The following is a 16,106-nucleotide window of genomic DNA, read 5'->3' as shown; positions in this document are numbered from 1 at the left end:
TATGACTAGACTGAGACCTAGATAAATAATTGTTTTTTGGGAACAATACATTATTTCTATGATTTTAGAGATGTGCGAGTGTACTCGTTGCTGGGGTGTTCCAGAGCACGCTCGGGTGGTCTCCGAGTATTTGTAACTGCTCGGTGATTTCGTTTTTGTTGACACAGCTGCATGATTTACGGCTGCTAGCTAGTGTTGAGCATTCCGATACCGCAAGTATCGGGTATCGGCCGATATTTGCGGTATCGGAATTCCGATACCGAGTTCCGATATTTTTGTGATATCGGAAATCAGAATCGGAAGTTCCCAGTGTATGGTTCCCAGGGTCTGGAGGAGAGGAAACTCTCCTTCAGGCCCTGGGATCCATATTCATGTGTAAAATGAAGAATAAAAATGAAAAATAGGGATATACTCACCCTCTGACGCGCCCTGGTTGTAACCGCTGCAACCGGCAGCCTCCGTTCCTAAGAATGAGCGAGTGAAGGACCTGCGATGACGTCGCGGCTTGTGATTGGTCGCGTGAGCGGTCACATGAGCGGTCACACGACCAATCACAAGCCGAGACGTCATCGAAGGTCCTTAACTCGGCATTCTTAGGAACGGAGGCACCGCTAAGAGCAGGGGCCGCCGGAGGGGTGAGTATATCAATATTTTTTATTTTTATTCTTTATTTTATACATGAATATGGATCCCAGGGCCTGAAGGAGAGTCTCCTCTCCTTCAGACCCTGGGAACCATTCCGATATTTTGTGTCCCATAGATATGCATTGGTATTGGGTATCGGTATCGGCGATATCCAATATTTTGCCGGTATCGGCCGATCCAATCTGATACCGATACCTTTGCATATCGGAAGGTATCGCTCAACACTACTGCTAGCCAGCTTGAATACATGTGGGGGTTGCCTGGTTGCTGAGGAATCCCCGCATGTATTCAAGCTGTCTAGTAGCTGTAAATCATTCAGCTCAGGCAATAAAAACTAAATCTCCGAGCAGTTACAAATACTCAGAGACCACCCGAGCGTGCTGGGGAAAACCCGAGCAACGAGCACACTCGCTAATCAGTAATGATTATTATTTGTAAAGTGTACCTGTAGTCAAATTTTTCACACTGAGCTGGACACACAATGTAATTGCGGCTGAAGAGTACAATTTTTTTTTTTTTTTTAACGTTGCCTCTTGGTTGCAGAGATATTAGTAATCAAAGTATTTGGCACCTAATGAGATAACACCCACTAGGCCTTTAGTAGAGTTATCAGATAGGCTTCACCGAGGGCTTGTACTTCTTCTCCCTGAAGGAGGTGACATCTGATAACACTCACTTGGACTTAACAAAAATCAGCTCATTAGGTGCCAAATACTTTGCTTATATCTCCTCAGCGGAAAGGAGAAATAATAATAAAAAAAAAAGTTTATTCTGCTCAGTGTTTACTTTTAAACCATGTCTCCGGATTAACATGAAAAATTTGGTGAAAAGATCTCTTTAGAATTCTGAAAGCTCTTGTGACAATTTGTTAAGCTTTTCTAACTAAAGGCACATTCAGTCCTCCTTACAAATCGGTCTGAGATTGGTTTTGGAAGAGAGACCCACGGCCAGACCGATTTGTACGGATATTCGAATGCGCCCTAATACTGATACAGCTCACTTTCTTCTTTGTAAGCACAATGGGAATGAGTTTTCAAGAAATCACATTTACTTTGCTGAGACAATTAAAGGCAGCAGTAAAAAAAGCTGTAAAAAAGTTGTATTTACTCTGAATAGGAACAGGCTGGAGATTATTATACCAGGAAGGGGCCCAGGGTGGGGGACATTATCAGAGGAAGAGGCTCAGAACAAGGGATATTATAACAGGAAGGGGCTTAGGATGGTGGAGATTATATCAGGAAGGGGCCTAGGATGAAAGACATTTTACAGGATGAGGGATTATTACAGGAAACAGCCAGGACGGGAGACATTATAACATGAGGGGTGAATACGCATGTCTTTATAGGATCTAGAATACTACAAGGGCCCAACTTGCAGGTGGGTGCCCAGATCCAAATTTTGCACCGGGGTCCATCGAACTCTAGTTTCGCCACTGTATCTAAGTATTTATTTCTGTCCTGTTTTGCCAATTGCATTGCGCTGATTGTAATGAGATTGTGATTCTTTATTCGGCTGTGAGGCATCTTTACACCAATGTGACACATCTTGCTTATTTCCCAGAAGTGACATGGAATGAAGTAAATCAATATTTTTTTCCATTTCACAAAGACTAAATATAGAGTTTCTTATCATTGTGTGTTATAGTAATAATGAAATGTAATAGTTTCTGTATTGTTTACCAAAGTATTTAGACTGATTGTTTTTAGGTAGTGTTTATTTTATTTTTATTTGAAGTTTATTTTATACTTTTTTAAAAAAAAAGATTATAAAATATTTACTACACACTGCCCATATTTCAAATCTGCGTATGTGCCTCTACTAAAGACACTTTGGAGGTCAATCTGCACATGTCCTGCCTCTGGCACCATTTCACTGAAGACTAGGGTTGAGCGACTTTTATTTTTATAGGATCGGGTCGGGTTTCATGAAACCCGACTTTCTCAAAAGTCGGGTCGAGTGAAATCGGCCGATCCTATAAAAAAGTCGGGGTCGGCCGAAACACGAAACCCAATGCAGTGCAATGGGATACTATGGTTCCCAGGATCTGAAGGAGAGGAAACTCTCCTTCAGGCCCTGGGATCCATATTTAAGTGTAAAATAAAGAATTAAAATAAAAAATATTGATATACTCACCTCTCCAGAGGCCCCTGGACATCGCCGCTGGTAACCGGCAGCCTTCTTTGCTTAAAATGAGCGCGTTTAGCGCCTTCCATGATGTCACGGCTTGTGATTGGTCGCGGCCGCCCATGTGACCGCTCACGCGACCAATCCCAAGCCGTGAAGTAATTCTCAGGTCCTAAATTCCTAATTCTAGGAATTTAGGACCTGAGAATAACGTCACGGCTTGTGATTGGTCGCGTGGCGGTCACATGAGCGGCCGCGAGTCCGCGACCAATCACAAGCCGTGATGTCATCTAAGGCCCTTCACGCGCTCATTCTTAGGAAGGAAGGCTGCCGGAAAGAAGCCGAGGGTGAGTATATTCCTATTAGGTATATACTCACCCTTGGACGCGCCCTGCTTCTTTCCGGCAGCCTTCCTTCTTAAGAATGAGCGCGTGAAGGGCCTTAGATGACGTCACGGCTTGTGATTGGTCGCGGCCGCTCATGTGACCGCCACGCGACCAATCACAAGCCGTGACGTAATTCTCAGGTCCTAAATTCCTAGAATTAGGAATTTAGGACCTGAGAATTACGTCACGGCTTGTGATTGGTCGCGTGAGTGGTCACATGGGCGGCCGCGACCAATCACAAGCCGTGACGTCATGGAAGGCGCTAAACGCACTCATTTTAAGCAAAGAAGGCTGCCGGTTACCAGCGGCGATGTCCAGGGGCCTCCGGAGAGGTGAGTATATCAATATTTTTTATTTTAATTCTTTATTTTACACTTAAATGTGGATTCCGATACCGATTTCCAATATCGCAAACATATCGGAACTCGGTATCGGAATTCCGATACCAGATTCAGAAGATTGCCGACCTCATGGCCGACCCCACACAGGGGTCGGGTCGGGTTTCATGAAACCCGACTTTGCCAAAAGTCGGCGACTTCTAAAAATGGCCGACCCGTTTCGCTCAACCCTACTGAAGACCACTAGGAAGTTATTCTGTGCAAGAGCCGAGACAAAGAAACTGTCATGGCAAACTTTAACGCAGGAGGCAGCTACAGGCACCAGAGGCACCGGACGGGCTGGGGCAGGAGCCAGAGACCCCACCCACAGTCCCGCCCCTATGCACCAAAAACTTATTACACCCAAACTTCAAATGCTGATTAAAGTACTACCATCACGCGGATTTCTTTACTAAAGAAAGAGTTAGGCGGGCAGATGAGGAAAGCAATACAATGATCAGACTGGCCGTCGGCTCTCCGACCCGAGTGTGACAGCATATATTTCTATGATGGTGTAAGAAGAAGAACTGGACTGGGGGTACCTCTCTTGCGCCAGGTCCGGAACTGTCAGTGCTGTCTCCTCTGTTGTCCGGGGGAAAGATTAGGGGACCGGACCAACCTTTGCACTGGTCTGCAGGGGGCATGGCTAAGCAAAAGGGAGAGAACGCATGCAGAAGCGGTCAGACTTGGTGAGAACGAAATGCGCGCAGCATGGAGAAGAGTGTGCTCTGTCCCTCGAGCACCGCTGCAGTGTAGGCCTGAGCAGCGGCGTTCCTGCTGTGACCAGAGACGTGCTGAGTGCCCATTGGCTCCCGCAAAGCAAGGTGGCAAACGCTCCAGGCCCATGAGTACCATGCGCATACAGCTTAAGAAAGACTGGGGGTGCTACCGTGAACTGTACCCTTACCCCCCCCAGTTCATGTCTGTCGAACCACATTAGCCTCTGGCATCGCTGTGAGCTGTGCTACGCTCCCTTTGCTGGATTCCAGACCAAAGAGCCCGCAAAAGACACCAGAGACTAATTGTCGATGCCAGGGCTCTGCTCATTGACGTCACCAGGATTACTCTTCATTAACTCTTGCTCTGCCTCCTGTCCGTTACTGCATCCTGCAACCTGCTCACAAAGGTGTCATGCTTGGGTCAGGAGAGCCGACGGCCAGTCCGAGAACTGCGTCGCGTCCTCATCCGAGTTATACTGCCGTCTGACTCTTCCCTAAAGGTATCTATTTAATATTTATGTATTTGTATAACTGTGCCAGTATGGCCGTGCCTTTACTTTAACATGTAAAATCGTGCTGACAGGTTCTCTTCAATAATATAGATATTAGCGCACATTCCAAACACTCATTGAAAGTTCACCCGTGGATGCGTGATCAATGTTATTGGCGGAATGACCCCTTTTAGGCGGATATTCTGTTTTGGAAATAAACTGTACTTGCGATCAGATACAATAATAGAGATCAGATTATAAAGAAACTATGTAAATAAATAAGACAATGAAATATATAAAAAGGCATAAATATATTGTCTGAGAAGAAAAAAAAGTGGAATACCTGTATAGCTTCAACGTCACAGTTCCATAGACAATTGCAAATCCCAAAAGTCGAACCCATCGAAGTAGGATGCAACGAAAGGTGCTTGGATCAAAATATAAGATAATAACCTGTTAGAGAAGAGAGAATTGACAGACGTTATTTTATTTTATTTTTTTTGTCCTTTGCACGTGTCACAATTTTTCTAGATAAATTATAAGAAGTATATACAGGGGCATAATTATAATGTGTGCAGGGGTTGCAGTAGTACCGGCAACTTGGGGAAAGGGCAAAAGATCCCTTTGGCCAATATGAGCAGCCCAATACTATTGAAGGGCCCTTGGAGATTTTGCATTGGGGCCCACAAGCTTCAGTTTCACTACTGGAAATGTGCACTTTGTAGGTAAAAATATCTTTAGTTTATTACATCCAAACAAACATAAAGCAAATGGATTTAGAATAGCTTCTCAGCCCACTGCATAAACCAAACTAATGAGGTGAAAAACATTTAGAAGAGCTGGGTCAGCCATCTATCACCACATCACGAGGAGCTAATGGTCCAGTCTCTCTCCCTGGACCATTAAATGCACCAGGTTTATTTCTCGGTATGTACAATGTCTATTTTTCTCTAATATTATAGATAAGAAAAAAGGAAATTGTATACTTGCAAAGTTTAGAATATATATACAGTTAGGTCCATATATATTTGGACAGAGACAACGTTTTTCTAATTTTGGTTATAGACATTACCACGATGAATTTTAAACAAAACAATTCAGATGCAGTTGAAGTTCAGACTTTCAGCTTTCATTTGAGGGAATCCACATTAAAATTGGATGAAGGGTTTAGGAGTTTCAGCTCCTTAACATGTGCCACCCTGTTTTTAAAGGGACCAAAAGTAATTGGACAGATTCAATAATTTTAAATATAATGTTCATTTTCAGTACTTGGTTGAAAACCCTTTGTTGGCAATGACTGCCTGAAGTCTTGAACTCATGAACATCACCAGACGCTGTGTTTCCTCCTTTTTGATGCTCTGCCAGGCCTTCACTGCGGTGGTTTTCAGTTGCTGTTTGTTTGTGGCCTTTCTGTCTGAAGTTTAGACTTTAACAAGTGAAATGCATGCTCAATTGGGTTGAGATCAGGTGACTGACTTGGCCATTCAGGAATATTCCACTTCATTGCTTTAATAAACTCCTGGGTTGCTTTGGCTTTATGTTTTGGGTCATTGTCCATCTGTAGTATGAAACGACGACCAATCAGTTTGGCTGCATTTGGCTGGATCTGAGCACACAGTATGTCTCTGAATACCTCAGAATTCATTCGGCTGCTTCTGTCCTGTGTCACATCATCAATAAACACTAGTGACCCAGTGCCACTGGCAGTCATGCATGCCCAAGCCATCACACTGCCTCCGCCGTGTTTTACAGATGATGTGGTATGCTTTGGATCATGAGCTGTACATGCCTTCGCCATACTTTTCTCTTTCCATCATTCTGGTAGAGGTTGATCTTGGTTTCATCTGTCCAAAGAATGTTCTTCCTGAACTGTGCTGGCTTTTTTTAGATGTTTTTTAGCAAAGTCCAGTCTAGCCTTTTTATTCTTGATGCTTATGAGTGGCTGTACCATGCAGTGAACCCTCTGTATTTACTGTCATGCAGTCTTCTCTTTATGGTAGATTTGGATATTGATACGCCGACCTCCTGGAGAGTGTTGGTCACTTGGCTGTTGTGAAGGGGTTTCTCTTCACAATGGAGATTATTCTGCGATCATCCACCACTGTTGTCTTCCGTGGGCGCCCAGGTCTTTTTGCATTGATGAGTTCACCAGTGCTTTCTTTCTTTCTCAGGATGTACCAAACTGTAGATTTTGCCACTCCTAATATTGTAGCAATTTCTCGGATGTTTTTTTTTTCTGTTTTCGCAGCTTAAGGATGGCTTGTTTCACCTGCATGGAGAGCTCCTTTGACCGCATGTTTACTTCACAGCAAAATCTTCCAAATGCAAGCACCACACTTCAAATCAGCTCCAGGCCTTTTATCTGCTTAATTGAGAATGACATAACGAAGAGATTGCCCACACCTGTCCATGAAAGAGCCTTGGAGTCAATTGTCCAATTACTTTTGGTCCCATTAAAAACAGGGTGGCACATGTTAAGGAGCTGAAACTCCTAAACCCTTACCCTTCATCCAATTTTAATGTGGATACCATCACATGAAAGCTGAAAGTCTGAACTTCAACTGCATCTGAATTGCTTTGTTCAAAATTCATTGTGGTAAAGTCTATAACCAAAATTAGAAAAATGTTGTCTCTGTCCAAATATATATGGACCTAACTGTATATATATATATATATATATATATATATATATATATATATATATATATATATATATATATATACACTCACCGGCCACTTTATTAGGTACACCATGCTAGTAACGGGTTGGACCCCTTTTGCCTTCAGAACTGCCTCAATTCTTCGTGGCATAGATTCAACAAGGTGCTGGAAGCATTCCTCAGAGATTTTGGTCCATATTGACATGATGGCATCACACAGTTGCCGCAGATTTGTCGGCTGCACATCCCAAAGATGCTCCATACAAGGCAGGATGGATCCATGCTTTCATGTTGTTTACGCCAAATTCTGACCCTACCATCCGAATGTCGCAGCAGAAATCGAGACTCATCAGACCAAGCAACGTTTTTCCAATCTTCTACTGTCCAATTTCGATGAGCTTGTACAAATTGTAGCCTCAGTTTCCTGTTCTTAGCTGAAAGGAGTGGTACCCGGTGTGGTCTTCTGCTGCTGTAGCCCATCTGCCTCAAAGTTCGACGCACTGTGCGTTCAGAGATGCTCTTAGGCCTACCTTGGTTGTAACGGGTGGCGATTTGAGTCACTGTTGCCTTTCTATCAGCTCGAACCAGTCTGCCCATTCTCCTCTGACCTCTGGCATCAACAAGGCATTTCCGCCCACAGAACTGCCGCTCACTGGATTTTTTTTCTTTTTCGGACCATTCTCTGTAAACCCTAGAGATGGTTGTGCGTGAAAATCCCAGTAGATCAGCAGTTTCTGAAATACTCAGACCAGCCCTTCTGGCACCAACAACCATGCCACGTTCAAAGGCACTCAAATCACCTTTCTTCCCCATACTGATGCTCGGTTTGAACTGCAGGAGATTGTCTTGACCATGTCTACATGCCTAAATGCACTGAGTTGCCGCCATGTGATTGGCTGATTAGAAATTAAGTGTTAACAAGAAGTTGGACAGGTGTACCTAATAAAGTGGCCAGTGAGTATATATATATATATATATCTCCAGCTGTGTCCTGCTTACCTTAGACTAATGCTGACCTATAAACTGGGCCAAAAACTCAAAATTTTCAATACTTTTACCCATACAAATGGAGGAAAAATAATAAAAAAAAAAGAATTGGTAGATAAAGTTATGTTTCACAGCAAATATAGAATCATACGATGCAGAGAACCCGATTTGTTTTCCTTTTTTTATCTTGTAATTTTTTACTCACTGGCGAATTTTGCGCCAAATACATAAAATTGGCACACAGTGTTTGATTTAGAGCATTATTTTATGACTGTTTTGCGCCTTTTTAGAGAAATAAAAGTTTCACAATCTTTTCAAAAAGAATTAAAATGTTTCACGTTATTCAAGAATTGCACAAAACAACAAAACAACAACAACAAAAAAGAAACTAAGGTATTGGAGAACAATTGTAAAAACAATTATTGCAACATTTTGAAAAGTCACAATCACAAATGATAAATTAAGCTAAAACATCTGGATAACCAATGCCAAGTCAATAAGTTGAAAAAAAAACAGACAAAGCCAAGTAAGGCTAACTTAAAAGAGGAGCAAATTAAATAATACATAAGGGACAAATAAGACAGTTATTGTTAGGCCGGGGTCACACTTGCAAGTTCAATGTCGAGAAACTCGCACGAGTCTCTCGTATCAAGTCTCGGCACTGCCGCCGGCACTCGGGATCGGAGTGTGCAGCTCCATAGAAATACATACAGCTGCAAACTCCGCTCCCAAGTGCCGCTGGCAGTGCCGGGACTTGATGCGAGAGACTCGTGCGAGTTTCTCGCATTGAACTCGCAAGTGTGACCCCGGCCTTAGACCCATTTTTACTACAGAAAAAATGCCGCAAGGGCGATGATAAATCAAATCAATAGAATATAAAGTGGCGTATGGGAAAAAAGCTTGAGACTTCAAATCAGTTAATTGATTAACATACTTATGTGACCAGTTCCTGATAACTGTGCAGTGTAAAAAGGCTGCCGAGTGCCTGACAAAAGAGCAAAACGCTTGTTTGTCAGGTGAAATGATCTTTGAGTTTGATCAAAAAGTCATCATTTTCGGCAGCGTATCATTCTGTGTACACAGGACCTGCGCTGCTGAGAACAATGGCAGCATAAGAGCACGTAATGATCTATTAGTTACAGATTGTTCTGTGTGCATATTATTATGCAGTCTAAGCTGCTATTAAACAACCACATATAAGCAAATATTCGCCAATCAGCAATTGTCTACAGCAAATAGGCTAATGTGAATGCACCTTTACCAAAATTAACATTGATAAAAATAGGGACATTAACTTCTGGCCCCTGCAAAAATCCCTAGGACCCTATAAAACTGAGTGGGAATGCCAACCTTTGGGAGACTGTTCACAACTATTATATAGATTAGTCTTTTGCAATAATCACTTGATTTCCTAATTTTTTTCGACAAAATGCAATAAAAGAATTAATTCATTGATTATTTTTTATAAATTCACTTTGCAACTTAAATCATCAATGTAGCCTAATGGCTAGCAAATGAAATCAATCAGTGAAACATGATTTTTGAATATATTCATTCATCTCACTGCAAAAGGTAACCTGCTCCACAAAGTGGATAGCCATTTTTATAAGATTTCATCGTTTTTTAAAGAAGCCCTCCTCCTCCCATCAACATTTTTATCCTCTTAATATATTGCAGTCATCATATTATATAGCGCTGTGCACTTACAATTACTCATTTTTCCTTTCTACTCAGTTAATTCTTCTGTTTCCCCTTAAGTCTATGCCATCATGTGATTAAAATCTGACCAGCTGAATAGGCTAGTTTCACACATCCGTTTTTTGTTTTGCAGGCTAAATCCGGCCAATTTGTTAAAAAAACGGATCTGGTGCAAATTGTGAAAAACTGATGCGCCGGATCCGTTTTTTAGCTGGATCCGGGATTCTTTAATGCGCATGGATTTTTTGACTTTCTGGTTCCGGGGAAAAGGAGAGCGAGAGAGAGAGAGAGAGAGAGAGAGACCAGAATGGAAAATCTGCATGATTTGTATGGAAAATGCTTTGAAAACTGGATCCAGGTGCCGGATTCAGTGTTTCACATCTCTTCATGTATTTTTGGTCGGTTCCATCAGTGTGCGTTTTTTTCCGCCGGACAAAAAAACATTGCAGTGGACGTTTTCTCCGTCCGCCGGAAAAGACTATTTGGACGGATCCGGAAAAAAACGGATGATACGTCTGGCCATCAGGCACAATCCGGCGCTAATACAACTCTATGGGAAAAAACGGATCCAGCGTAAAAAAAGGATCCGTTTTTTTCAAAAATTGCCGGATTGTGCCTGAAACTAAAAGCCTGATGCGTGAAAGTAGCCTAAACTCTATGAAGAAACAGGCGGTCAATTTTGCCTGCATGAGACACCACTGCAAAAATCCATGGGAGAGGGATGGAGCGGAGCAGCTGGGTCAGGAGCTAAAGAGGCAAAAGATACTCATGCAGGCAAAAGAGACTTCCTGTTTCTACAACGAACAGACAAAGGAGAAGAATTTACTAGGTAGAAAGACAAAATGAGCAATTGTAAGCACACTGTGCTATATAAGATGACTGCAATATATTAAGAGGATAAAAACTAATGGTAGTGCTTCTTTAAAGAGTAATGAAGCTTCGAAAACATTTTTTATATTTTGTTGACTGGTAAGTTCCCTGCAGATCGATGGGGTCCAGACTGAGTAACTTTTTAAAATGATTCCATATTACTTAATTTTCTGTGAATCAGAGAATTTATTTTACCGCAACAAATATTCAGTTTGCCCTTCAGTTCAGCTTTTTAGTATGTAATTGCATTGGCTAAGGAGAGTATCCTGTTGGCACCTCTGGCACTTACCACCTAAGCTATGGCTCATCTCACAAAACATTGTAAGGAAGGAACAGATATCAATATTGTTATCTCGAAAAACCTTGAAAAACCTGAGGACAAATACTGTAAAATTCAGGTCATGGAAAGTAGTCATTAAAGCCATAAGTAGTCATTAAAGCCATCAGACTGTGGGCCAAATTGGGTCCTGCACAATCATCATCATCCTATTATCTGCAATATGTGCTCAGCTTCCTATTATGGAAATTTTATGATACTTTCCATTCAAAAATGGCCTTCGTAATAACAAAAAAGGTGATATTCTTCATGGAGCACTGCCAGAAGGCAGAGTATTATCTCACAGGACTGATTAAATGAGAGGTCACACAAATGGGTTCTAAGCAAGGATAAGATGAGACAGATAATTACCGGACGAAATAAATAACCTGCCTGGGTCCCTGGATAATGCTATGTTTGTGACTGACCTTTCTATTCACTTGTAGCCAATAGAAAATAACACAGCAAGTGATATTCATCATAGGTGATCCAATGACAGAGGATATATAGCAATGATTTAAGACCATTTAAAAAAAAAATACCCCCATACAAAGTTTTTACTAGGTATAGGAAACAGTCTGCAAACTAAAAATAATTTGAAACATAGAAATGTTAATAGTTTTTATTAATTCATAAAAAGCAAAGTGAATGAACCAAAAAGATATCTACCGTAAATCAAATCAATATTTGGTGTGACCACCCTTTGCCTTCAATATTGCATCAAAGCATATTTTTAAGGAACTCGGCAGGGGGCTTGTTTCAGGCATCTTGAAGAAATAACCACAGGTCTTCTGTGGATGTAGTCTTGTGCGAGTCCTTCTGTCTCTTCATGTAATCCCAAAAAGTCTCAATGATGTTGAGAGCATGGCTACCAGGACTCTCAGATGGTCTTTCTGCTGAATATAGTTATTAATGACATTGGCTTTGTGTTTGGTTTTGTTGCCGAATGAGCCAATTTAACACCTCCCGATAACATTGCGTGGTGGAAAATTATCTGCCTGTATTTTTCAGCATGAAGGATGCCAGTAATCCTGACCACATCCTCAACTCCATTTACTGAAATACAACTTCAAAACTTACAAGGACCCTCCATCATGCTACACTTTGCATGCATATACATATTATTGTACCACTCTCAGGCCCTCATGCGAACAAACGACAGTACCTTGTCTTACAGTCAAATATTTCAAATTGTGACCCATTAATCCAGAACATCTGCTGTCAATTTTCTTCACCCGAGATTCTATATTTTTGTTCATAGTTGAGTCGCTTGGCCTTGTTTCCATTTCAAAAGTATGACTTTTTGGTCACAATTCTTACATGGAGACTGCTCCTACTGCTACTTCTTCAAACAGTAGATGGTGTAGCTGGGTTCCACTGATTTCTGCTCATTCTGAGCTGGTGGCACTGCTGGACATCTTCCAGTTTCAAAGGGAAGCATGATATGTCTGCTGCACTAAATTTCCTTGGCCTATCACAGTGTCTACAGTAATCAATATTGCTCATTTCTTGGTGTTTCTTGTACAGACCAGAAACCGAACATCTTGAAACCGTAGTCTGCTTTGAAATCCTTGCCTGGGAGAGACCTTCCTGATGCAGTATAACTACCTTATATCTAGTTCCTGTGCTAGTCTTGCCATTTGGTATGACTTGTGACATAAAAGAAGAACAAAGGGTCCTGGAAGTAATAATAGGGCATCCAAAAAGTCTTGATCATCATTGAATCTGTCTGGGATTACACGAAGAGACAGATGGATTGGTGCAAGTCTACACAAGATCTGTGCTTGGTGTTATGACCCCAGTGGACAGGGTCTCAGAGGAACGTGTAAGTCTGCAAGATACAAAAATCCAGCTCATAGGGCTGTGGTAACTGGGTTGACCAAATAGCTACTCCTAACGCCAACACTAGAAGTAGCCGGGGATCATGCCTACGGTGATCGCTAGATGACTCGCGCCAGCCGGAGAATCTAACTACCCCTAGGAGAAGAAAACAAAGACCTCTCTTGCCTCCAGAGAAAGGGACCCCAAAGCAAGATACAAGCCCCCCACAAATAATAACGGTGAGGTAAGAGGAAATGACAAACACAGAAATGAACCAGGTTCAGCAAAGAGAGGCCAGCTTACTAATAGCAGAATATAGCAAGATAACTTATCTGGTCAACAAAAACCCTATAAAAATCCACGCTGGAGATTCAAGAACCCCCGAACCGTCTAACGGTCCGGGGGGAGAACACCAGCCCCCTAGAGCTTCCAGCAAAGGTCAGGATACAGATAGGAACAAGCTGGACAAAAATACCAAACAAAACAAAAGCAAAAAGCAAGGAAGCAGACTTAGCTTGAAAAACAGGAACCAGGATCAGAGGACAAGAGCACAACAGATTAGCTCTGATTTCAACGATGCCAGGCATTGAACTGAAGGTCCAGGGAGCTTATATAGCAACGCCCCTGAACTAACGGCCCAGGTGAGGATATAGGAAAAGACAGATGCTCCAGAGTCAAATCACTAATGACCACTAGAGGGAGCAAAAAGCAAAATCACAACAGTACCCCCCCCTTAGTGAGGGGTCACCGAACCCTCACCACGACCACCAGGGCGATCAGGATGAGCGGCGTGAAAGGCACGAACTAAATCGGCCGCATGAACATCAGAGGCGACCACCCAGGAATTATCTTCCTGACCATAGCCCTTCCACTTGACCAGGTACTGAAGCCTCCGCCTGGAGAGACGAGAATCCAAGATCTTCTCCACCACGTACTCCAACTCGCCCTCAACCAACACCGGAGCAGGAGGCTCAGCAGAAGGAACCACAGGCACAACGTACCGCCGCAACAAGGACCTATGAAACACGTTGTGGATAGCAAACGACACAGGAAGATCCAGGCGAAAGGATACAGGATTAAGAATTTCCAATATCTTGTAAGGACCAATAAAGCGAGGTTTAAATTTGGGAGAGGAAACCTTCATAGGAACAAAGCGGGAAGAAAGCCACACCAAATCCCCAACACGTAGTCGGGGACCCACACCGCGGCGGCGGTTGGCAAAGCGCTGAGCCCTCTCCTGTGACAACTTCAAGTTGTCCACCACAAGATTCCAGATCCGCTGCAACCTATCCACCACAGAATCCACCCCAGGGCAGTCAGAAGGTTCCACATGACCCGAAGAAAAACGAGGGTGGAAACCAGAGTTGCAGAAAAACGGCGAAACCAAGGTGGCGGAACTAGCCCGATTATTAAGGGCAAACTCAGCTAACGGCAAGAAGGTCACCCAATCGTCCTGATCAGCAGAGACAAAACACCTCAAATAAGCCTCCAAAGTCTGATTAGTTCGCTCCGTCTGTCCATTAGTCTGAGGATGGAAAGCAGACGAAAACGACAAGTCAATGCCCATCCTATTACAAAAGGATCGCCAGAATCTGGAAACGAACTGGGATCCTCTGTCTGACACAATATTCTCAGGGATGCCGTGCAAACGAACCACGTTCTGGAAAAACACAGGAACCAGATCGGAAGAGGAAGGCAGTTTAGGCAAAGGAACCAAATGGACCATCTTGGAGAAGCGATCACATATCACCCAGATAACAGACATGCCCTGAGACACCGGAAGATCAGAAATGAAATCCATGGAGATATGTGTCCAAGGTCTCTTAGGGACAGGCAAGGGCAAGAGCAACCCGCTGACACGAGAACAGCAAGGCTTAGCTCGAGCACAAGTCCCACAGGACTGTACAAATGACCGCACATCCCTAGACAAGGAAGGCCACCAAAAGGATCTGGCCACCAGATCTCTGGTGCCAAAAATTCCTGGGTGACCTGCCAACACCGAGGAATGAACCTCGGAAATGACTCTGCTGGTCCACTTATCAGGCACAAACAGTCTGTCAGGTGGACAAGAATCAGGCCTATCAGCCTGAAATCTCTGCAACACACGTCGCAGATCTGGAGAAATAGCTGACAAGATAATACCATCCTTAAGAATACCAACAGGTTCAGCGACTCCAGGAGCATCAGGCACAAAGCTCCTGGAAAGAGCATCGGCCTTCACATTCTTTGAACCTGGTAAATACGAGACAACAAAGTCAAAACGGGAGAAAAACAATGACCAGCGGGCCTGTCTAGGATTCAGGCGTTTAGCAGACTCGAGATACATCAGATTTTTGTGATCAGTCAAGACCACCACACGATGCTTAGCACCCTCGAGCCAATGACGCCACTCCTCAAATGCCCATTTCATGACCAACAACTCCCGATTGCCCACATCATAATTTCGCTCCGCAGGCGAAAACTTCCTAGAGAAAAAGGCGCAAGGTCTCATAACAGAGCAACCAGGGCCTCTCTGCGACAAAACGGCCCCTGCTCCAATCTCTGAAGCATCCACCTCAACTTGAAAGGGAAGCGAGACATCAGGCTGGCACAAAACAGGCGCCGAAGTAAACCGACGTTTCAACTCCTGGAAAGCCTCCACGGCAGCAGGAGCCCAATTAACCACATCGGAGCCCTTCTTGGTCATATCCGTCAAAGGTTTCACAATGCTAGAAAAGTTAGCGATAAAACGACGGTAGAAGTTAGCGAAACCCAAGAACTTCTGAAGACTCTTAACTGACGAGGGCTGAGTCCAATCAAGAATAGCTCGGACCTTGACTGGGTCCATCTCCACAGCAGAAGGGGAAAAAATGAACCCCAAAAAGGGAACCTTCTGTACACCAAAAAGACACTTTGAGCCCTTGACAAACAAAGAATTTTCACGCAAAATTTTAAAGACCATCCTGACCTGCTCCACATGCGAGTCCCAATTATCAGAAAAAACCAGAATATCATCCAGATAAACGATCAGAA

General features: G+C 43.2%; 1 protein-coding gene across 2 annotated transcripts in view; it reads right to left on the bottom strand.

The window, feature by feature from the left end:
• GPR158 (G protein-coupled receptor 158) overlaps positions 1–16,106 on the bottom strand; it is a 299,322-nt gene that overhangs the window by 40,039 nt on the left and 243,177 nt on the right. For both annotated transcript variants that reach the window (XM_077268422.1, XM_077268421.1), the window contains exon 6: positions 5,086–5,195. In XM_077268422.1, the coding sequence (XP_077124537.1) occupies positions 5,086–5,195 (110 nt within the window). The remainder of the gene's footprint in view (positions 1–5,085; positions 5,196–16,106) is intronic.

Source organism: Ranitomeya variabilis, chromosome 6 (assembly GCF_051348905.1).
Source record: "Ranitomeya variabilis isolate aRanVar5 chromosome 6, aRanVar5.hap1, whole genome shotgun sequence".
NCBI lineage: Eukaryota > Metazoa > Chordata > Amphibia > Anura > Dendrobatidae > Ranitomeya > Ranitomeya variabilis.
The sequence above is the reverse complement of the archived record's forward strand: the minus strand, read 5'-3'. Positions and strand labels throughout refer to the sequence as shown.